General features: G+C 41.4%; 1 protein-coding gene across 7 annotated transcripts; it reads left to right on the top strand.

Moving 5' to 3' along the window:
* The first annotated feature begins 571 nt into the window (after positions 1–571).
* ppfibp1b (PPFIA binding protein 1b) lies at positions 572–21549 on the top strand. Of its 7 annotated transcripts, none has more exons than XM_062389565.1 (27): positions 572–1020; positions 6936–7017; positions 7582–7787; positions 8738–8827; positions 8956–9069; positions 9518–9658; positions 10191–10283; positions 11743–11860; positions 12050–12082; positions 13482–13543; positions 13646–13730; positions 14840–14967; positions 15471–15568; positions 16011–16080; positions 16281–16455; positions 16862–16894; positions 17469–17610; positions 17857–17988; positions 18131–18281; positions 18415–18526; positions 18733–18821; positions 19014–19136; positions 19227–19352; positions 19439–19627; positions 19944–20108; positions 20286–20351; positions 20449–21549. In XM_062389565.1, exons 2-27 carry the CDS (start codon positions 6954–6956, stop codon positions 20530–20532), a joined length of 2889 nt encoding a protein of 962 aa, XP_062245549.1. In that variant the 5' UTR covers positions 572–1020; positions 6936–6953; the 3' UTR covers positions 20533–21549. The 7 variants fall into 7 exon arrangements, with proteins under 7 accessions (XP_062245549.1, XP_062245553.1, XP_062245551.1 ...); XM_062389567.1 differs by having other exon boundaries at positions 575–1020; positions 9518–9649; XM_062389566.1 differs by lacking the exon at positions 572–1020 and adding an exon at positions 4316–4421.
* The last annotated feature ends 2797 nt before the right edge of the window (positions 21550–24346 follow it).

The raw sequence follows: 24346 nt of genomic DNA, 5'->3' as shown, positions 1-24346 counted from the left end.
ACTTTTCTTGGGTATTTTAATTGTATGCTTTTTTTTAACTTTTACTTTAGTTCAGCTGGAATTATTGTCCTTTTCACTACATGATATTTATGTGACCCATCAGACCTACTTATTTTGAAGCCTTTAGAAAAACGACTGAAAACCAGCAAATTCAAACTGGGCCTTTGTATTCATATATTTTCATTGTCTCTCTGTTTTCTGGTGTTATCTTATTTATGTGAGGCACTTTGTGGTGACTATGGTCTGAGACGGGAAGTATTATATACACTTTGAAACCCTACTTACCTACCCTAAAGTTATGTGTGCAAGAAAGAATTGTCCTTTTACTTAAACAAAACATTACAACTAAGTTAACCTATATTTTACTGTTTTTGCATTTCAGTGCAAGTACTGTACTTGTTCCAGCCCTGACACCTACAGACCACCAGGGGGCGCTTGTGCTCGCTGGAGACTGACACGCTGGCACCTCCCAGACTTTGAGGAATTTTGGTGCTTTCGAGTTTCAGGAAAAACGTGATAAATCTCCTGCGTTTTCTTTCAACACGGGCGTTGTGCATCGGAAGCGAATTATGTGTCTTGCTTATTGTGGTTGTGTTACAGACAAACAGAGTGTTGTTGTTGTTGTTTTTAAAGTAGTACACCGTGTCTCGCTCGTTGTTGAGATTAACGGCGATTTAGTTTTTTCCATCCGGTGGAAAGACTCTCGTGTCCCATCGTGCTCGTGCTCCGGTGAACGCGCCACGACTCCAGGTCATATAAAACCAGCCGCTCTGGGATCCGGGCCCAGTCCAGGAGACGGCAGGGCGGGATTTTCCAGCGGTGACGTCCCGAAGTTTTTCCCAGCAAGCCCCCGTCACTCCCGACATCATGGCGTAGCGATGTGCACGGCCCGGGGGGAAGCGTAGCACTGGCGGGCACCGAGCAGTAGACGAACCGGACACCGCGGAGTTGGTTTTTAATAACCAGGAAAACGAGGCAAACTAACGGGAAAGATCCCAGGTTTCTCCGAGCGGAGCTGCGGTGAGTGACTCTGTCGTGATTGTTTCCACTAACTCGGGTTCGGGAGTCGAAGCGAACAAAGCTGCGGCGGCTCCTCGGGGACGTGGAGGGAACGTTTGTCCACTTTTTTAAAAAGTTTTTATTTCTTGAGGTGTGTTGTGTTTTGTTGTCGGTCCTGCCCCCGGTGCTGTGTCCTAACTGGATGCCTTCAGGGACCAGGGGGGGCTGCCATCATCTCCTCCAACAAGTTACCGGTAGTTAAATCCCCGCGTGGGAGTCACTTTTTTATAACACTTTGCACGGTAAGAAAAGCTGCTGTCAACTTGCATTTAGACTTAACTTCGTTATAAAAGTTTAATGTAATAGTGAATTGTGAAAAACCTCGTATGACGGCAGAAGTCAGTGAAACGTCAGCTCCACTGAGGTTCGTTCTTCCCACAGCCCGAGGCTACTTCTTTATACACTTCATCCGGTTTGATCTGAGCTGGACAAGGAAACTTATTCACAGATTTTTCCTCCTCTCCCCCCATTTTCCTCCACCCTAGCTACCGGTCGAGGCACATGTCTGCCCACCCTGGTTCTGGTTCTGCTACAAGTCCTCGCTTGTTGTTGGACGTTTGGGTTTTTCTATAATACTGTTAGCTCTCAATCTAACTATGTAAACTTAAGTGAGATGGTGGGTGTGGGTGCTGTACAAATAACATGAATCAACAGCAATGTAATTACAGTTTGTAAGTGTTTTTCTTTCTTTCTTTCTCTGTAATAAGAGTTTAAAACCTCCACATCCACCCAGGAGCAGAAATCTGTCTTCAGGCAATATCCCTGTGACATTCAATAGGAAAGTTGGTGTAATCGACCAATACGAGATTGTAATATTTGGACATGTTGTCTTGGTTTGATTTTGCGTTTCGGTGCTGTTCTCCCAACTCGAGTAGAAACACACCGTAAAACTAAGTGAGCTAGTTTAGTGCTTTAGTGCCTGGAGATTTTATTTCCTTTTTCCACGTGTGAAATTTGATCAGCTGTTGTATTGTCCTCCTGTTGACCTCTTAAAAGTTTACTCTCCCCTTTCTCCAAATGGTTTCCAGAACAACAGTGTTGTCTGCACTCCAGGGGCCAGACCCTGTAGAAGTACTCACTATTTTTCAGTTTGTTTTGTGCAGTTGAGACTTGACAAGATCTTGAGGTGTGGAATTTAAAGATGTCTCCCTGTCTGATTTAACTGGGGGGGGGGAATTCCTCAACAAGGTTAATTAATCTTCAGAAATGAGGGGAAGCCCCTGTTCCTTAGTCTGCAGCAAAGAAAATGCAAGGAATTTATAGAAGTGGTGTAATAATAAAGGTTGAAGCTGAACTGCAAACCTGCATCAAGTAGACTCAGTGTTATACACAGCAAAACAACTGTGCAAACCTTCAGCTGTTAACATTACCCAACCTGCTGCAACACAGGTGCACTATTCAGTGAATTAAAGCTCAACATCACGTAAAGGAACATGCAGTGCAGTTGTGAGTAATGTGAAAAGAATGTTTGCTGCTGTCCAACGTAAACAATTTTTATTTGATCTTTTGCACGTGTACAGGCAGAAAAAGATTCTTGGAAGATCTTATCACACGGAGGCTCTTTAACTCAGAAACTCAATTTCTATCTTGATCAGTGTGTTTACATTGCATCACCCACATGTGCTTCTTTATTTATAGTTCTAGTTTGTCTTAAGATTGAGAAAAATGTGGAGATTCACAATCGTATTCTTGTTCATTCTTGTGTACCTTTTTTAAAATTAGTGATGGTGTATTCTGCCTGCTTTCCCAGGTTGGAAATAGCTGCAGGTTATTCCAGAGCGGTGACCTGCAGGCGGCTGATGAATGCCTCCACTGTGTCCGTGAATCACTGGACACGCAGCCCCCTGGCTTCATTTCATGCACCCTGAAACTGGGAGACAATAACATTAGCTCTGTCACGAGATTAAACCGTAGCAGTCATTGTGTCCCTAATACAATTATCATATGCATCCTGTGTCGGACACACCACTGTGGTCAGAGCCAGAATACACCCACAGAAGCTACTCTTAGGCGTTCCCTGGGGTTTTCAGTGAGAATAGAGCGTTCACTGTGTGAGGTAAAACAGGATGAGGTATGCAAGCCAGAATTAGACTTTTTCGTTCATGGAAACTCTGCGTGAAGGTAAACACTTAGTCCAGGCCTGCATGACTCAAGACACTGAAAGTGTCATTATGCGGTGGGGCTTGGACCATCTCCTCATATCCACAGAAACTGTCACGGATTTATCTTTGTCATCTGGATAAAAATAGCTAAAGGAAAGTGCTGTATGAGTTATGTCTGAATTGTAAATTCCTGTCTCCCCAGGCCATTTTACCACCAGTGTAACCAGTCTCAATGCAGGTTGTTAAAGCCAGATGCATGACTGCTGTAAACACTTTTTTCCACTCGGAGACAAGTGCCTCTGAGTCTTCTATCCTGTTTTCCATTTCGTGTGTGTGTGTTTGCGCGCGCGAGAGCCCTCTCTGTGCAGTGTCCAGCGAGGATGGGTTACGTAGGATCTCTCCGCCTGAAGGGACCGAAGCTGATGGATCTGAAAAGCCATTAAAGCGGTCCACTCTCCCCCTTGTGCTCATTATTCTCTGCATGTCTCCATGAATTATATGCCTGTTTTCACCAAAGGGCAAGATTGCTTTCTGAATGTTTTGTTGTGTGGCTCTTCGGGTCTGGAGACAGGCTGCAGGCAGGCAGGTGCTGTAGTGTTGTGCAGACTGTAGCTTTGCTTTGTGTATTTTTTCCCCCCATCTTTTGTCTGCCCCTTGTCCTACAGTCAAAATACCCTGATACCATGAACAATAGGCCTCTGTATGCGTCCTCTGGTTGCTGTAAGTGGTTCTTCTAGATGGGCAGACAGTGACACTTTGTTTTTGAGCGTGATGCTCGCTTGTTGGGATCTTTGAGATGTCTCTTTTGAGAGTGGGCTTGTACAGATGGATACTTCAGGGCCGAGCCAACACAGGTACAGGTCTCGTCATCATCGATTCTCCAAAACACAATAGAGCTGAAAATGTTCTTCTGGTATAGGTGATCATTAGTAGCTCTTCTTTGAAATATAACAGATAAGTACGTTTTCTACCATTATTTGAACAGACATTGAAAACTTTTTTTTTAGTAAAGGCCATGCAGGTGAAATCACCTTCTCTCCTGGCTCTACACCTCTCTTTTGTTAACCTTTGATTCCCCATCCATGGAGGCATCCCAGCTCCTGACACGGTGCACTCCTCTGTAATTGGGTGTCCTTTGTGCTGGACTCTGTGAGCACTTCTACTGCTTCATCCAGGGCCCAGACATGGTCTTAACACCGACTGACACATGGACAGCAGGTTTTCCAAGCAGTGTGTCTGGTCTTGGCCGTTGTGTTTGAGGTATGCTTTCTAAAAGCCATGTGTTAACCGTACCCATATTTGCCCGTCTCGTGTAAGAGAAAATCTGACTCAGGTTCTTTTTAAGGGGGATGCCCTCCAGCCTTATGCTCCAATTTGAGTCATCACAATCCAGGCTCTGTAAAGACTGGAGTTCTGCTGTTGACTCTAGAGAGGAGTGAGTTGGATGAAGTTGGGCCTCTTCCCTTCTCTTTTTCCAATGATCCACCACTGCTATGGATAAATTGTCCAAGATGTTACATTAATGAAAATCTGTTTTTAATCTGCTGTTCGTGTATGACTTAAATTGTTAGTCTGTTGGAATAGTAAAACCAATCCAGGTTTCACTGGAGTCTGTTACATTATTTTGTTGACTAATCGGTTAACAGAAAAAGAAAAAGCTGCCATTCATTTGTTAAAGTAAGTCTTCAAGCAAGTTGCTTATTATTTCTGAATTTAATGATTCTTCTCAATCGTGTATTTGTTCTCAAGACGGTGATTGTTAGTTTTCACAGTCTTGCCATTTCAGTGAGAAAAATACATGTTATTAAACAATGAAAATGACTGCACATCTCAGTCCTAATTTTCTCTTCATAGAATGTGTGTGCTTAACAAATTGCAATAGTGTGTTTGGAGAAATTTAGTTCATATTTTTCTTGATCTCCTTCTGCCTCTGTCTAACGTTACATGTCTTTCTTACAACATGGCCCTGATGTGCTACTGCTGATTGTAGGTATTTCACAATTCAGTGGGCATGACATTTTCTTTAAATGTCACCTTTTGAAATGACTCACTTGATTTTGTACGTTCTACCCAAGTTGGAAATAATTGTTCTGTATACTTTTTAGCCTTTTTAAATGCCATGGTATAAATCTGCTTTTCCCATTTGTTTGAGAAATAGGACAGACATTTACTTTAGGCAGCCGGAGAAGTATTTTTACCCACATTCAGAAACCACTGAGCAGTTTATTACGGAGCTGACTGGTGGCCTGCTGATTCCTCTCATCTCTCCATGGCCTTCTGCGTGTTGTGACGATTCTTATGTTTTAGTGCATGCTTATTTTACACAAAACGGAAAATGTGGCCACAGGAATGCTGAAATAACAGTGTATGGTCTGTGGGTGGTTTCTACAATTTGAAAATGGTCCTATGTCCCAGTGTTGGCCACTCCCAGGATGGGAGGCAGCTGATTAAAGGAAAAGGTGTGTGTGTTCTAGGTTTTATTTATGGACGAAACACAAGTTCCTATTATGTAAGTCATTAAATATTAAGGTGAAGAAATGTTTTAAGTTGAGGGTAAGGTTAGGTTTGCATAACGGTTACCACAGGGGTTAGGGTAAGTTGTTGCAGTTCAAGCTGGAGTCCTGAGCAAATGGTACAAACATGGTATGGGGGGGGCTGTTGATGTTCTGCCATTTTGCAGGCTGTGGAGTTAGTCACAGAGCTGAATCAACATCAGGGATAAAGGGACAACCATTGTGTTACACCTCACACCTCTGATTCTGAAATGCCATGATGTGTAAAGTCGCACACCATGGCGCCAATATGCCAGCCTGTTGGGTTCAGTGTAAAAAAGAAACAGATATAATGAGGAGTCATCTTAATGATAATAAAGCTGGATCTTTATCCTTTTAAAAGCAGCGTGGAGAACTGTGTGTTCATGTGCGTGTGTGTGTTGTGTCTTTTGATTCAACACCCACAGAGAAAGGAACTGCTGTGCTGTTTTGGCAGATGTCCAACACTGGGACACTAAAATGTGTCTCCACTGAGCTCCAAACAAAAGTCCAGTGTCCCATAGGCAGGACATTCATTGTGCCAATATTAAACGTAAATGGCCTGATTGATATTCTGAAATACATTATTCATCGGTCTTACCGGGACAGAATTTACATAAGACAGAACAACTCAGCAGCGCACGTACCCTGGTTATCATGTAACCATTTAGATGGATGGCCTTTTCTTCATATCACTCAGCTTATCCTTCTTTAAGAAGACAAAACCGTCTCACAAACGTGCTGTTATACCGGGCGCAGTTCTTTTTAGACATGGAGGGTTGCTTAGGACGTACTGCATTTGTAGTCTAATTCCTGGGTGGGGACCTTTTTGTAATGACACGCTTAACGCCAACATCACAGCACTTTGAAGTCTAGAAAGCTAAACACTGTGGTCACAGGTTTGCCGGATTAGTCCTCTTCCTACACTGTTGATAGTTACATCCCAGGCACACAGGGACTTGTTGTTCAATAGACTAAACTATAATCCGTGCATCACACTACTGGGTTTGTAGTCACAATAAAGAAGAATGTTTTGATTTTAAAATCCTTCATGTCCCTGTACACGTTTTAAAGTGCAAAGCCTTTTAATCAAGTTTTTTTATAAATCAAACTTCAATGCACTGCTTAAGCTGGTTTTTAATTGAAGGGCATTTTTGACATTCATATCAATGAAGTTTTCATAATGACTAAAACACAGACTGCTTGTTTTTGTTATTAATTAAGTTTAATTGTCTCCTTCCAGATTGATCAGTGATTGAAGATGATGGCTGATGCCAGCGACATGTTGGCAGCGGCCCTGGAGCAGATGGATGGCATTATAGCAGGTAACGTTCTCTGACAGCTCCAAGCATCCGCATAACATTTCATTCAGGCAGTTATATGTAAATCAGTTTATTTATATCGTTCATTTAAACCTGAAAACAGTAATGCTTATGATGTGTAACTCTGAGGCTGAGTAAATGGTGATAAAAGATACTTTGCTGTTTTGTCATGGTTTGACATTTAGATAGTAGTCATGTGACCTGGATATGTGAGTGCAGCAGTCTCTGTGTCCACATTTAGAATATGTAGCTCTAAGCCATGTTCTCCCATGTTGCATTGTTACATTTGTTACACCAACTTATATACAATGGAGTGGCTTAACATAATTTGCCACAAGGGCCTTAAAAACATGTGGCTTCCGAGGATCAGGTATCAAACCACGACCCTTGTTTGACACAATTAATATTTACAATGTGCCTTTATCACTATGAGATCCTGAGCTACATAATTGTCTATTCTCTTCTTTTTAGATAAGAACACAGTGAAGTATGAGACGTTACGTCTGTCTTTATTTGAATTCTAGCTCTTCCTAATATGATATGTTGTTTTGTTGTGCTCCACCTCAGGTTCAAAGGCTCTGGACTACTCCAACGGGATGTTCGACTGCCAGTCGCCCACCTCCCCCTTCATGGGCAGCCTGCGGGCGCTTCACCTTCTGGAAGACCTGAGAAGCGTCCTGGAGATGATGGACACAGAGGAAAGGGAGAATCTGCGCTGCCAGATCCCTGACTCCACAGCTGACAGTCTGGTCGAGTGGCTCCATGGTCAACTGGTGAGGAGCTCACATGTCAAAGATATTTACATGTGACTCATAACATTTGTAAAATAACAGTGCTAGTGTCATTGACTCTATTAAGTAATGAAACTGGCCCCAGGAAAAAGCACATTTTGCATATAACATCAATATTTCTTCTGTTTTCCTCTGTGTAGCCTCAGGGCAGATTTCACATAACTGATTAATCTAGACTTAAAAGGTGTAAAAGATGGGACTGGAGTTGCCTTGTACATCTTGAAACTCCATCGTCTATGTGCTGATAATATTAGCTATTTTTAAAGCTGAGATATTTTGAGATTTTCTCTTAATACACATTTTATATGATTTGAATGAAGAAACAATTGATGTAAGAAAAGGTTGTTATCGGGGGAGGAAGGTTTGTATGAGATAATGGAACAGGATGTTCTCCAAACAAGCTTTTAGCACATCTGGATTGCTGCTTGATAAGCTCACTGTGTGTTTCATTAAAACAGACAAACGTGGGCAAACAAACCTGTGTCTAAGAAAAAAAAAAACGACTTGTTTGCTAATCGAAAACAAGACTGTCCCTTTCTACACGGTTTCGTGGGAATGCCTCATTAAATGCTGAGGTAGTCAATGTCACATCCAGTCTGCCCCAAGGACGCCAGCCTCTTGGGAACCAGAGTGTTGTTTTGGAGAGTGATGGGCTGTAGGCCAGATAAATGACTGAGTTTTTGTGTAATGCTGTAACTCACTCTGTGTAAAGCAGAGTGAATGTGAGCTTTCTTCTCAGCCATGTAAGGTTTTGTTTGAGCAGAGTAAAGTGTTACACTTTGATATGAAACAGTTCATCTGAGATCATTTCACTGAAACCTTTTTAAAAACAGCAGAATGAATTAATTCATCGGTGCAATTTCCCCATGTCTGAAGTTAAAATCATCTCTTATAGTTTTAAATTTAATCCATGTTTCCCTCTGTCCCTGCAGTCCAATGGACATGTCTCTCTGGGTAATGGTGACCACTACCAGGAAAGACTTTCCCGACTTGAAAGCGATAAGGAGTCTCTGGTGCTTCAGGTACCCATCGAGCAATATTAACCAGTTTTAAAAAATGTCAAAGGAACTCAAATCTTACGCTTCTACTTTTACAACACAGACCTATTTAATATCAAAACTAAAAAGAGTAATGATATGGTTCCCTGCAGGTGAGTGTGTTGACAGACCAGGTGGAAGCTCAGGGAGAGAAGATTAGGGATCTGGACTTGTGTTTGGAGGAGCACAGGGAGAAACTCAACGCCACTGAGGAGATGCTGCAACAGGTGCGTGTGTGTGTGCATTCATGTATTTCATATATAATGCAGTTCAGGAGTCACCCAGTTGGGAAAGCTTTGCACTGGTTCGGACTGGACAGTGACTTTAAGCTTGAAGATGTGAGTTATTTTCCTCTTATCACTTGATTGTGTTTGCTGTCGGCTATTTATATCATGTTGGCAACTGTCCATGTCTTCCTTTAGCTCAAAGCACTGAGCCATTGTATTTTTGTTCATCATTTTATTGTCAACAAGACTACACACAATGCTTTAGTGACCTTTGGTCATGTTATCATCACCTTCACCCATAGTGCTAATAAATAATGTGAACATGGAAGCTTTGTGGTCGGCTGTGGCTCAGGAGGAAGAGCGGGTCGTCCACAACCGGAGGAGTTGGGTTTTAATCTACTTCAAAAAGTTGTTTTTTTATGTAATAGTCTTTTATGTATCATTGTAGGAGCTTCAGTGCAGAAGTTCTCTGGAGACCCAGAAGCATGAGCTGATCTCTGAAGTGTCCAACCTGAAGCTGAAGCTCAATAACATTGACAAGGACAGAGTGAACTTTGATGACAGATTTAGGGACAGTGAGGTATGTGAGGTAATTTGAAGTCTAAGTACACACACACACACACACACACACACCAAACACTCATTCACGTTGTCTTAGACCTGTGTGGGAAAGAGACATCTGATTTTTACTGTCTGCCTCAAAGCAGCTGCAAACCATTAGAAAAATAAACTTTAACATTCACCCGACTAACCAGGAGAAATCCGCCTGCTGTGCTAGTTGCTATTAAAGATGAATCATTATAGATGTTGCTGCACCTTATTTGGAGTCAGGTCTAAAGCTTTACAGCATTTAATGTGATAAGATGTGTGTGTGTGGGGGGGGGGGGTACTGCTCCCGATCCATGCAGAAAACTTGGAACACTTTCAAACAGATCATATTGTTAAGCAGGAACAAATAATTCATGTCCAGATTATATTACACAGAACATGTATGTATATATATATATATATTTATTTACAGATGTACATTGGATTATACAGGTATAAATATAACTTAAGGTGTATCTAGTAGTTAACCTATTTCACCATATTTCTGTGATATGCACTTTCTCTTCTTTCAGGATTTGATTCTTGAAATTAACGAACTGCGGTACAGGTTGACAGACATGGAGAGTGAGAAACTACTTTTCGAAAAGAAACTTAAATCAACAAAGGTGAGTTTCATATAAAAACTATTCAAGGCTAACGTTGTATTCTTTCCTGGTTGTTTATTTTTCTCCCGTAGCTGTCGTCTCAAGCTTAACAAACTTCCTCTGTGTTGTGGTTAGGCCAGTTAAGAGAAAATCATTCCTACCACCATGTTGTCCCCCCTGAATTAATGTATCTATTATGTGTTCATTCAAAAACATCTTATCAACATCATTGTTTGGTTCTGATAACTGCTCCCAGTATGATTTTATTAATGAAGTGTTCCTGTTCACAGAATCCAGTGACTCTGTATTAAGTTGTATATGATTGAGATGACTCCATTTGATCTGTAGGATCCCTTGTTCACTTGATATTGGTTGTTATTATTTCCATGTCTTATCTTGAATGAAACCTAAAGGGGAAGACTTTTGCAATAGCCATTTGCTTATGACTGTCGATCACAAATGTCCCATTTTTAAATGTAGTTTTTACTCTAAATATCTTGGTTTGAAACTCAGGTATTCTAACTTCTTGACCTCTTATATCTTTCACTTCCTGCATCTCTATCTCTACCTTCTTCCCTGGTTTGTCTCTCTACTGCTTAGTTGCTAATGGCAAAGCTTTCTAGCCTGAAAATAAAAATGGGCCAGATGCAGTATGAGAAACAGAGGAAGGAGCACACACTCCAGGCTATGAAGGTTGGCTTTTCTCAGGATTACTGTCGTGCTTGCCATATGATTATGGTTTTGACCTCTCCCTTTGGCTTCTGTTCTCTTTTTATTTTTGAGGAAGCAAATCCTGAAATCCGCTTTGCAGTAGTTTTCTTTTCACCCTTTTAGGCAGAATGATGTCATGTTGCATGCCAAAGTGTCCTCGGGCAAGAACCTGAACCCTTAACGGCTGAACTGTCAGTGTGTGGTCGAAAAAGTGCTGCATATAGAAGCACTGTATGAGTGAGTGTGTGAATGTAACTTTTAGTGGACAGCGCTTTGAGTGGTCACGACTAGAAAAGCTCTATAGGAATTTCATAGAAATTTTTTGGCAAAGAATGAAGTTACTTCATTCTTTTTTTTGATTCTTCTTTAACAAAACACCAGTTTAATCATATTTATGATTTCAAGATGAGAGCTATATCTTAATTTAGCTTTTCCTCCAAAACTTATATTTGAATCCCTCTTTTACCTCATCCTACCAATTTCGGTCATTCAAATCTCCTTACAATCGAATTAGTCTCCATGCTTGATTCCTGTTCCGGTTAATTAACCTTGTACTTTTTTTAATTTATATAATTGTTCCTGTATTTGCCATTCCCTCAGCCCTCCCAGACATAAGTGCTTTCCCTGCACCCCACACACAGCAGAGCAGGTGTGGCCTGCGTGTTTGTACACCACGTCATCATCTGTGAATCCTTGTGTTGTGGTTTGTTTGTAGTGTTGCGGTGCAGTGGTGGAGGAGATGTCCTAACTGTTGTCTTCTGTTGAACAGGAGGAGCTCGCCATACTGAGAAGGCAGCTGGAGGGCAGAGACGGAGAGATGAGGAGACTGCAGGATGAGACGGGCTTCAATGCCATAGCCTTCAGCAGTGGAGATCCCTCAGAGAGAGGTGGGAGTGTCCATTGAATCATAAGCCTGTCTGAAAACAACATGCATGATGAATAACCTCACATATTCAACTTGATGTTAATATGATTGAGTGGTCATTTCTGTGTATACATAGCAAAGCAGACGACAGAATCTGCCACCAACCAGTGTTTGTTTCATAATTCTTTGTCCTGTTTAATGTCTCATCCAGATGAAACTCTTAGAAAGAGGCTGAAAGAGAAACGTAAGGGGGGTTTTATGTTTGCGTTTATCATTGCACTTAATTACTGCACCCCATTACTCTCAACCCATGTTTGCATGAACGAGCATGAGCCATGTGAACTCTGCTTGTCCGTTATAACCCATCAGAGTGCTAATACCCGACCACAGAGCACCACACCTCTGTGACACTTTTATTTTTCCCATTTTGAGCTGAACGAATCCAAGGTCATCCAAAAGCCTGTGTGTGTTATCGGTGTGTTTTTAGTGTCCAGCCTGGAACAGCAACAAGGAATGTCTGCTTCTCTGTTTTCAACAGGAATGAGGAATGAACTGTTTGTCATAACTATTCAGGCTGCTCACTCATCCTCCCTCTTCATGTCCTCCAATAATAATCATCTGCACCATCCTCCTCTGTACTGCTCACACCAACGACCAGTGTGTGCTCTGCTAACCTTTGATGTTGTCATGTGCAGTGCTGTGTGACAGGATCTTTGTTAATCAGTGTTGTCTTCATGTCTGCACCATGACCCGTCAGTGATCCTTGGCCTAAGTAGAGCAATTTTATTTTTCCCTCAGAACGGCCCTGATAGTAACCTGCATCAACAGATAGATGTCATTCATCAGTATTTGGGAATATGAAACTCGGGACACATTTAAGTTCACACTGCTAAAAGAATGTGGCCACATATGTCCATTTTCTGTTAATAATTGTCACGAGCAAAATAATTCACAACATCAATATTATCAAAACATCTTGTCTTTCATCTTTGAGAAATGATTAATAATATAATGATAATAGTCTGTCAATTAAAACGTTTAGAATTCCACATTGTGTGTTATATCTAATTTTTAGGCAAATATAATATGCTCAGAATACTACGGCAAATACTAGGAGGAATAAAAAACATAGCTCGACCAATTTTCCCAATAAATGTGTTAAAATGTTTATTATTATGTTATAATTTATTTGTATTAGAAGCATCAAATTTAACTGAAATTTAATTTGGTCCATTATCGTTCCAAGTATAGGTAGAATCTTAGAAGAGGAGGTTGTATACAGAACATTGGTTTCTGTTTATCTGGTTGTAAATGAAACTTTCATTCCCAACTCACTGAATGTGGAGGGTCTACTGCTGATTCAGCTTTGTGGCAAAGTGTGCGTTCTGAAAAGTGAAAATGCTCTACAGGCTTGATATATGTCCACCTGCTCACACAAGGATTTTTTAAAGATTTTTGGAAATACAAAGAAAGTGGCTGTGATGATACTGGAATCACGGTCAGGAATATTCCAGCCAGTTGGTCTGAATCTTGCAGTTTCACCCTGTGTGTTCAGGCTTTTTGTGCATCTCCACTTCTCACCCTCCTCAAACACTGTGAGCTCAACAGTTCTTCGTCTGTAATCACTGTTTCCCCCTGAATAGATGTGGAAGTGCAGAGAATGAAAAAGGCAGTTGAATCATTGATGGCAGCCAATGAAGAGAAGGTAGATTTGAGAAGTTTGTCACTTGCTAACAAATCAATTGATTCAACTCCCCCTGAACACTTGTCCTCATTGTGCGTTTTTTAATTGTTTTCATCTTTGCAGGATCGTAAGATTGAGGAACTAAAACAGTCGCTGTTACGGTACAAGAAAGTTCAAGACATGGTGATGTCCGTGCAGGGGAAGAAAGGTGAGACTCGGTAGATGAATGATGACTTTTAAAGGTTCGGTTTGTAAGATTTACGTGAAAGGGATTCAGAAATTTAATATAAAATAATCCTAGTGATGTTTTCACTTGTTAGATTCACCAAAATTGTACGAAATGTTTTCCTTACCCCAGAATGGGCCTTTTTATATTTAAATACTTTATATCATCATCAGGAGCAGGTCCTCTCCGAGGAGGCCACAATGTCTATTACAGTAGCCCAGTATGGACAAACTAAACTACTTTTGTGATAACTACTACAACATTTGGTCCTCCTTCATGTTTGGAGTGTGAGGTGTCTTCAGCTGCAACATGTAACCTTACCACTAGATTGTTGTCGGCTAAAGTAGGTCAGCTGCACAAGCAATATGTTTAATTTTGACAAGTTTACTTTTTACCACAGATCGAATGTAAGTTAAATTATCTCAGCAAGTTTATAAAGTATATCATAGGTCTTAGACTACTTTCAAATTTTAAGACAACAAGTGGCCTTATTTTTCATAATGTGAAAGCCATCATTGATTTCCCTCAGGGATTTAGTGCCCTTTAAATTTATAAAATTTATGACAAATCTGTGTGGTTTACAATTTGAAAACTGCCATTGTTATAGAATCCTCTTGCATGAGCTGTCAAACAGCAACCCCTTTTATCTATTTCCATGTTTTCATATGGGCGTATTTGTATTTCTCTGAGCTGGCTGTTTGCTGTTACACTGGTTTATACAACTCTACTTTATGTTGGGATGATTACATAAACCCAGTATTAAACAGGTCCTAGAGCTAAATTATGTAAGACCATCTTATGAGCGCTGACATTATCAGTTGGGCTCCTGTTAATGAAGAAATGAAGAAAATGTATTTATTTATTACTACTACATAGAGTTGTCTTGAATATTTAATCTCATTTGTCTATGATACATTTTTCACTTTACCCAATCCAAAAGACAGGGATCTCTCTGTCAGAGACTGTTTAACCTGTTTCTGTTGCTCTGAGTTCTGGGATTGGTTGATGATTGTCAAATAAAATGGCAGATTTCTTATTTTACAAGTCAAAGCCTACAGTAATTTCAGTCTCTTATTTGTTCTCCTCTCCAGACAAAACCAAAGAGAACGAGTATGTTGGTGATGCTTCACTTGCGTTCTTAAACATCCCCATGTCCTTTGAACCAGAAAGGAATGAAGCTACAGATGTTCAGCAACTGAAAAGGATGAGTCCGGATGAGGTTTGTACAGAATCATATGAATTAGTGTGACCATCACAAGTCAGGGACTAAACCAAACTCTAATGGTTTACAGCACAACGTTTATACAATATACTGTTGGTTTGTTTTGAAAAATATAATTTATTTTTAATTTAGATTCTCAAAATGTAGAATGAGATTTGATATATTTAACAAACTGTTATTGGAAACCTTAAACTATTATAGTGGTATTTCCTTTCTGCTTTAGTGCTTGTTGTTAATTGGTTCTCGCTCTGTACCTTTCTTGCCCTCGAGCTGCTTCACATTGCATAAAACTCTAAAGTGGTCAGAAAAACATCATTAACTCTGGTAAATTTCACACTTGGGGTACGAGTGTTGAAGGGCACGAGGTCCAATTAATGAAATAACATCTCCTGTCAGTCCAGCAGTGGTGTGTGTTGATTTCTACCACCATGTTTTAAGACTTTGAGCTCTAAGTAGTCTAATTTTGCCCGTCCTCTTCTCTCATTCTGCTCTGTGCTCAGCTGGAAAGTCTGAATGGATTGAGTGAAGAGTCTTCACCTGCACCGAGCCCCTCCGACCCAGAACCAGTGTCTGAGTCTTCACCAACAGAGATGGAGAGGTACAACCTGAAACTCCCTACACCCACTCCAATTCTATGCTATACTCTTTGGCAGAGTTTTTCCAGTAGAAGCTGAACATCATAACTTTAACACTACTCATAATCCTATATGAAAAATGTAAATGCCCCATGTGTATCTGATGTGTCATTTGAGGGTCTTTATTGGTTTATAAACTAATAAAAGAAACAGGGATTTAACTTTTTTACAGTGTTAATAATATCCCAATATTTTGTCCTGAGAGCAGCACATTGCACACAGTAGTGTTCTCTGTTTATAGGCAACAGTCTCCCTCTGTACTTAACACATGAGAATTATGTGTGGAACAGCAGTTCATGTCCTGTATCACCACACTGCCGGTTCTAATGACCATGTGACACACGTTTACTATCTCAACCTCTCTGCCATGTATGAAGTGTTTATTGGTGTGGTTTCTCATTTCAGTAACCAAGATACCACAAAGACGAGCAGCCAGGAACAGCTGGATAAGAGCGATAAGGGCAATAATGAAAAGGTAAGACCTTTTTATGAAAAAAATAATATATATATATATATATATATATATATATATATAATTGTATATCAGACAAATGTTCATATATTATAATTAAATCAAATTAGCAAACTCTTAGAGTTTTCCACTTAACCAGAGCGTCCAGCAAAATATGTGTAAACACTGATGCTGTATGTGAGTATGTTTTTTCCTTCTTTCAGAGCCCAAGTGAGGAAAACGGTAAGATGAGTGAAAAGCCACCTTTGAGTCCCTCGGCCACTTTGCCCGCAAACACAGAGTACGACAGCTTTGGCTCGAGAAAAGCTAGAACATCTTTTGGAAAAGGTTTCTTCAAGATCCGCGGTGGCAAAAAGTCCGGCAGCACTCCCAACCTTGGTAAGATCATTGCATATAACATAGCAACTTAGTTTACTGTGTGTTAGGTGAAGTGAGCTGTGGCGCTGACTGAATGTTAATGACACAGTGAGATTTTCTTGAAGATTTTTCATTTTTACCCATGACCACTTTTTATTTTCTCAAGCCACACCCATGGTGTACACTTTATGGACCATAATTTGCAGCCCACACAACCTGTGGTCCCCATTTAATTATGGAAGGCTGTTTCTGTGCTGTCGTGTGCCCTTCGTCCTGTGCATTTGTTTTTTCTGTGTTTGTGTGTGAACCGTACATGTCTGTTTTTTTCCACCTATCCTGTTGTCATTTCAATTATATCTGCCCTCTTGTCTTGTTGTTTCTCTGTTGGACCCTGTCGTGTGTTGCGTGTGCTTTGTAACACGTGAAGACCGCAGCCGGAGTGCGAGTGCGCCTATGCTAGGTACAGTATTGACCTTGGGTCGTTGTAGCGTTGCAGTAGTTTTCCAAGTAAAGGAAACTACTAAGTATATCCTGCGTGGTTGTACGTCTTTGCCTTTTTCTAAAATCATTCATCAACTGACATCTATTTATCATATCACGTTTCAGTAGCTGCAGTACTTTAACAACCACACCCCTGTCACTACTCTCTGCTGCACACATGTTGACTCTCCAACATTCAGCCAGTCTATTGTGTATGTTGGTTTGCCTGCATGTATTTGTTTACACCCTGTTGTCTTCCTAGATGCAAATTCAAGTTGCGAACCCAGAGAATACCCAAACTAAAAATCTAAAACAAAACAACTAATTTCTTTTATACCCAATGAAATAAAAGGTTATTATTCCAGACTCAGTCAGACATAACATAATGCATGTGCTGTTTACTATACGGGACATTTCTTTAATGCCCGCCGCTCTGACCTCTCAGTCTGTTTTAGGAGTGTTTTCTGGCCCAGTGCAGCGACTCTGTCTCCACTGATCTGTGTATGTTTCCCACACTGATGCTGATGGTGTTCTGTTGGAATTTGTTTGTGTAGCTGAAACAGAGCAGCAGGGCACCGACCACCTGGATCTGGCCGGGCTGCCACAGCGGTCTGCTAACAGTGACAGTACCAACACGCTCTCTACCACCCCAGAAGGCAAAAAAAAATCCAAAGGAATAATGAAACTATTTGGAAAGTGAGTAGAAAATGATGTGAGGATCTCAACCTCTTAATTTTTTAACAATTTAAATGCGTTAGAAAAATGGATGAAGATGTATTTCTTTAATTTTTTAACAATTTAAATGCGTTAGAAAAATGGATGAAGATGTATTTCTTTAATATCAGCTAGAGATTAAAGAAATCCTTTATTAGTCCTACTGCTGTCGGACTATGGATTTAGTTTAATTTATGCTTTTAATATTAACACTGACATATTTTTAAGGTTAAAAAGAAGTCAGTCTACCACATTTACCCTGGATGACAACTTATCAGAGGGTGAGTTCAAGCGGGGTGGTGTGCGAGCCACAGCAGGACCCAGACTGGGTTGGTCACGTGATCTCCAGCAAGTCAACAAGTGAGTCTGTGCATTCAGCCTGAAAAGACTCGGAATTTTTGTTTTCAATCTGCTGTACAATGAAATATAGAGCTCATACAGGGACGATGGACAAAGTAATATCTCACAATTTATACTTGTTTAATTCTGTGTTTTTTCTCAGTGAGGTTGATGCTCCCTTTGCACGCTGGTCAAAGGATCAGGTGTGTAACTGGCTGCAGGGCCAGGGTCTGGGTCTTTACGTGAACATGGCTCGTGTTTGGATCTCCTCTGGACAGACACTGCTACAGGCCTCACAACAGGACCTGGAGAGGGTGAGACCAGGCAGAATAATTTAATAAGTTTCCCAAAGCTGGCAGGCAAAGCATTCTTGTTGGTGTTGGACTGTTCTGTGTAGAAGCACCCTGGGGTGCATAGTCCTCACTTGTCTACTTGTGGCTGTTTCAGGAGCTGGGCATCAAACACCCGCTGCACAGAAAGAAGCTGCAGCTGGCTCTGCAGGCCCTCGGCTCAGAGGAGGAGGACAATAAGGGAAAGCTGGACTACAACTGGGTGACAAGTGAGGAATCACTGCTTTTGATGTAGATTCTATCAGCACCTACTGGCCCGACATGCTTGTTTGAATGTTTCTTGTTTGTTTGTGATCTTGTCTGGATGGGATTTATTTTTTCAACGGAGGGGAACATGGGTGCACTCGTGTAGTCGAGGGATTAGACTGTACTGACTTCTGTCTGACGAAGCTTTCTCCATTGCTCCTTCTCTCAGGATGGCTGGATGACATTGGTCTGCCTCAGTATAAGACCCAGTTTGATGAGGGGAGAGTGGACGGCCGCATGCTGCACTACATGACAGTGGTGAGTGTTGGCAAGAGACGCTTCCTCCACAGACCCCGGAGATAAGTGGCTCTGACAACTCTAATGCCACTTCTCATTAGATTTATAACACGGAGTCTGAGCTGCAGTGGAGACAGTCTCACCCTCTGTGATAGCCTCTGGTTATTTAATGATACACTCACTGTATCACTGACGTCTAACCTTGTTCCTCAGGATGACCTGCTTTCTCTGAAGGTGGGAAGCGTCCTGCATCACCTCAGCATCAAGAGAGCTATTCAAGTTCTCCGACTCAACAACTACGAGCCCAACTGCTTGCGTCGCCGTCCGTCTGATGAGGTTTTAGCAGCGTGCCTCTAATAATGGCTACTTTCAAATATACCGTTCATTTCGATGTACTCATCTCTTTGCTCCACTTTCTGCCTGTAGAACAACATCTCTCCAGCAGAGATTTCACAGTGGACCAACCACAGGGTGATGGAGTGGCTGCGCTCTGTGGATCTCGCTGAATACGCTCCCAACCTGAGAGGCAGTGGTGTGCACGGTGGCCTGATGGTAAGGGAGTCGGTTGTTCTGTTTTCCTGAGATTACAGACTCTCCTCAAATATCCACAACTCCTCACACATTGCCCCTCTCCTCAGGTTCTGGAGCCGCGGTACAACGTGGAGACCATGGCGCTGCTGCTGAACATCCCCCCAAACAAGACTCTGCTGCGGCGCCACCTCGCCACACATTTCAACCTGCTCATTGGCTCCGAGGCTCAGCAGCTCAAACAGGAGTGTCTCGAAAACCCAGACTACACTCTGCTTACTGCCACCACCAAGGTCAAGGTACTACATGTGTTACTGAGGATACTGCTCATCCTCCAGTCCTGCTTGTACCTGGAGTACACAGAAAGAAAAAAGTTTAAAAATCAGTAAAACCTCCAAGAAAACTATAGGCATTTTATATTTTCATTCACAATAAGAGAAAACAGGACATAATAATGAACGAAAGAAATGGGTAACATTACCAGTGTACTACGAAAGCACCGTGAGGAATGTAAAATATTTGAAAGGAACATGTACTCTTCGCTTAAAAAAACTACAGTAAAAGTAGCTAAATAAGATGTGTATTTGTCTTCTCTCTCTTTTTTTCTCATACCAGCCGAAGAAGCTGTCGTTTGGTAGCTTTGGCAGTCTGAGGAAGAAGAAGCAGGAGGACAGTGAGGAGTACGTGTGTCCGATGGACGTGGAGATGCCAAAGGGAAGAAGCTTCCAGAAAGGCTACGAGCTCCAAATCTACGAGGACGACCTCGACAGGCTCGAACAGGCGAGTAGACTCAATCATGTTCTCATATTATAAAAAAAACACATAAACTTAAAACACAATTGTTCTTTGTTCTGTGTGTTTTCACCAGTGTTTCCTTGGAAGTATCTGTTTTTTATTATCTACTGTGAGTGTCAGGTTTTTTGGTTTTGTTTTAAAGCTGCTTCTCTTCTTTCTCAGATGGAGGACTCCGAGGGAACTGTGAGACAGATTGGAGCTTTCTCCGAGGAAATTCAAAACCTGACGGTGAGAATCTACAGTTCTCGTTGACACCTTTTTTATATATTTTTTTTATATTGTGGCTTCGAAATCTAAACATTTTGTTTGTCCTGTGTTTTACCAGAGCATGCTGAAAGACGATGAATTCTTCAAAGTGGTTTCGAATTCACCGAGCCTCAGTGTAACAGACGAGGACTCGAACGCATGAGACCGTCGGCCCCGTGAGACCTGGTCCTGCTGTGAATGAAACTCTGTGCCAACCCTCTCCAGCCACACAAAGACCCAGCAACGCTCCCACGTTTCATTTTAGTGTTACATTCAGAGATGAGCCAAAAGTATTAGTGTATTTCTATTTTTCTCAGTTTTTAGATAATGGATTTGTTAAACGTAGAGACCAGTCGCCCACTATGACTCCTGAACTTTGTCTCCTTTACTGTTGTGTGATGATGGAGGGAACATTTGGGGCCACACCACTGCTCGCCTGCCAGCTGGTTTCTGGAGATATTTTGTACTTGGTTATGTGCTGGCTTCTTTGATTTTATGGAGGAACTAAAGTGTCAACCAGCAGAAAGATGACTTCTAGAATATGCACATATAGATTTAATATATGTCTTCTAAACTTCTGACTGTAGAACTTTTGGGAAAAAGAGGTGAACTTAATAGAAGCAATATGCTGAGTAAATTTTCCCCTGTTTTTTGACACTAGAAATGATTCTGAAACAGCTGCTATGTTTTCTACCGAACTAAAACCTGCTAATTAATAACTGTCTTATAACGTTTCCTCCTGTGGAGACTTGACAGGTTTTCACTCAACAGTAATACTCTGCATGCATTTGCACCGATACATATCATATTGTACAAATGAATATCATGGCATGGTATTAAAATCCATCACATTTATACACAGGTTTGTTGTTTCTTCTATTAGAACCGCAAACTGATTTTTAAAGGAAACCTGTTGGCTCACAGTTATTTTTGGAAAGAGTTTAATCATGACGTTAGATAATGTCTCAAAGTAATAATTTTGTAAAGGTCATACCTAAGAACGTAAATTGTGTGGGGTTGTTTTAGTTTTTTGTACGTTTAGATCAAGATTAGGACCAATAAAGTTATTTAAGTCAACTGGGCGTTTCCTCATTATCAAGTTATGAATGAGCACAGTGGGAGATGTGGGAAAAATGTTTGTTTGTTCTACAAAACAAGGCCATTAAAGAATAAAGCAGCCCGTACATGTCTGGATTCTTTACTACACACACTATATACGACATAATTATCAGGTCTAATGCCTGTATTTAAATCATTGCTCTGTTTTCCTCATGTTGAGAAATCTGTATACAACAACCTCCAGGTCAAGGGGGAGGGCAGAATAATAAATAACTTTTTTACAGAAACATGAGTTTATATTTACCTTTTTAGAGGGTTGGGGTTAGGGTTAGAGTGTTCAGTTGTTTTAGTGTCTTCCCACCTAGACAGACATATAAACCTACACGTGGTGACACCATCCACTTCGATATGTCAGATTTTCAAAAAATGTAAATGTCGATCAGGTGTAAACGATGGAAACCACGTCTGTTCTGACTCATCTCACCTGGAGGGTTTCATCGAGTCAACGTGACGATGTGTAGACAAAACAGATCAAACACAATGTTGACTCCTCCTTCCTGTGCACTATAAAAAGTGTGTGTCCAGTCATTATATGGACTATTCTTTATGAGGGTGGTTGTGTATGAAGGCTGTTCAAGGGGAAAACATATTCCAAGCCTTCAAGTTCCCAGTTGTCCAGGAACATGGAGCTTGTGAACACAATTAAATCATATTAATCAAAATAAGATGATTCCTATCTGTGCTAAATTAAATACTAATTATAGATGTGTTCAATATAGATTAAAGTCCCATATACTGGATTATATAAGAAACACGCACATGGCCATGCTAGAGATCAGTGTTGTGCATGAACGAACGCAAAAGAACGCTAACCCTAACCCGTTCATTGAACGCGTCCACCTTTATGAGAACGATGAACTGAACGCAACTCAATGACAAATAATGAATTTGAACGGTGAACACGTTCATATCGTAGCGTCCTCGCGTATAGACAACAGGAAACCTCTCTTTAAGTGTAACTTTATTAAAGTCCAGCGAACACGACACAGTTCTTGTTCGTAACTCCGACCCTCCTATCATCCACCACTGTATTCTTCACTCCCCTTCCTCATTCACGCTTGACACGCCAACTCATCATCCAATGAGAGCCTGGCATCCCACAAAACCCTATAGCCATTGGCCTAGAACTGTCACGTGCCCCACCCCCTACCTATTCACTGACCTTCGGGACATTTCAATACTTTCTCCTCAGGAGAGACGCTGTCTAAATCGAATGCTTTCACCATGTCGTTGCTCAGTGCCCGTAAAATGTCCGCGATGTAGCCTAACCTAAATCAACTACCTCGACTTCGCACTACGTTACCCATCACTCATGGCACACATATGCAGACCAAACAAGCAACGTATTCCAAGTGTTTTCTTCTCATGCCAGTGTCTCGGCTCCGAACCACACAACTTGGTAGAAAGAAGCTTCATGGATCAGAGATCTGTTGAGCCGTATAGTGAATGAATCTCGAATCTTCTCTCAAAAAATATCCCCCCCCCCCCCCCCACTGGGCTATTCTCTAACAATAGGTTTCATCCAGTATCTAAAAGCCAAAAATATAAAAGTAACTTTTAAGTAAGGCTGTCAAATATATGTAGTAAAGTAGAAAATATTTTCTCTGAAGTGTTTATCAAAAGCAGCATAAAATGACACCGACACACACACACGATCATTTGTCCATCGACTTGATGTCCTTAGTTCGACTTAAAAACTATCAGCCGACGTGGCCTAGTCGGTAGAGCGTTCGTCTCTAAACAGGAGGACCTGGGTTCAAACCCCGTTCTTTCCCATTTTCAAGCTGGCAATATGTTAAACTCTTAATATTGGCAGGACTTCTCCTATTAATTGCAAATATCTTACACTATGTTAATTTCAGTTAATTAAATATAAAAACAGGGAAAAATTTAATTAAAAAAAAAAAAAAAAAAAAAAAAACTGCGCGCGCAGAATGTGCGCAATGGCCTTCTGCGCAGAATGTGCACAGTAGGCTTCTGCGCAGGATCTGCGCAATGGGCTTCTGCGCAGAATGTGCGCAGTGGCTTTCTGCGCAGAATGTGCGCAGTAGGCTTCTGCGCAGGATCTGCGCAATGGGCTTCTGCGCAGAATGTGCGCAGTGGCCTTCTGCGCAGAATGTGCGCAGTAGGCCTCTGCGCAGAATGTGCGCAGTGGCCTTCTGCGCAGGATCTGCGCAATGGGCTTCTGCGCAGAATGTGCGCGGTGGCCTTCTGCGCAGAATGTGCGCAGTGGCCTTCTGCGCAGAATGTGCGCAGTAGGCTTCTGCGCAGAATGTGCGCAGTGGCCTTCTGCGCAGGATCTGCGCAATGGGCTTCTGCGCAGAATGTGCGCGCGCAGTTTTTTTTTTTTTTTTTTTTTTTTTTCCCCATTTTATTTAATTAAAAAAATTATATATTTCATTTAATTAAATTTTTTATATTTAATTTTATATTGAAATTTTTTATATTACATTTCATCATCATTATTTCTCCGCGCTGGTTTAGGGGTATACATGATGCTGGTCTTCACAGGTGTAAATAATATAAAAACGTCACCCCCCCACAGGAGATAATGTGCCTGTGTGTGTGGTCGGCGCTTCCTGGTTCTTCCCGGCACTACGCTGCCGGTGCGAACAGCTCAAGTATTTAACATGGGCGAGGAAAGGAGGCGGACCGCTTTTCGCAGGGCTTCTACCTCCGGTGCTTCCCCGGGGTTAGAGGAAGATGGTGTGACGTTAATGTATTGTTTTTCATTGCATGTGTCACGTCATGATAAATCAGTCTCCTGTGTCGCCTGTACCAGGAGCCGGTCACCAGTCACTGGTTATCTTGGCTCCCTGTCTGGCCGGTAACCAGCCGTCCGGACCGCTCCGTGAAGA

The sequence above is a fragment of the Platichthys flesus genome, chromosome 6 (assembly GCF_949316205.1).
Source record: "Platichthys flesus chromosome 6, fPlaFle2.1, whole genome shotgun sequence".
Lineage (NCBI taxonomy): Eukaryota > Metazoa > Chordata > Actinopteri > Pleuronectiformes > Pleuronectidae > Platichthys > Platichthys flesus.
The sequence above is the reverse complement of the archived record's forward strand: the minus strand, read 5'-3'. Positions and strand labels throughout refer to the sequence as shown.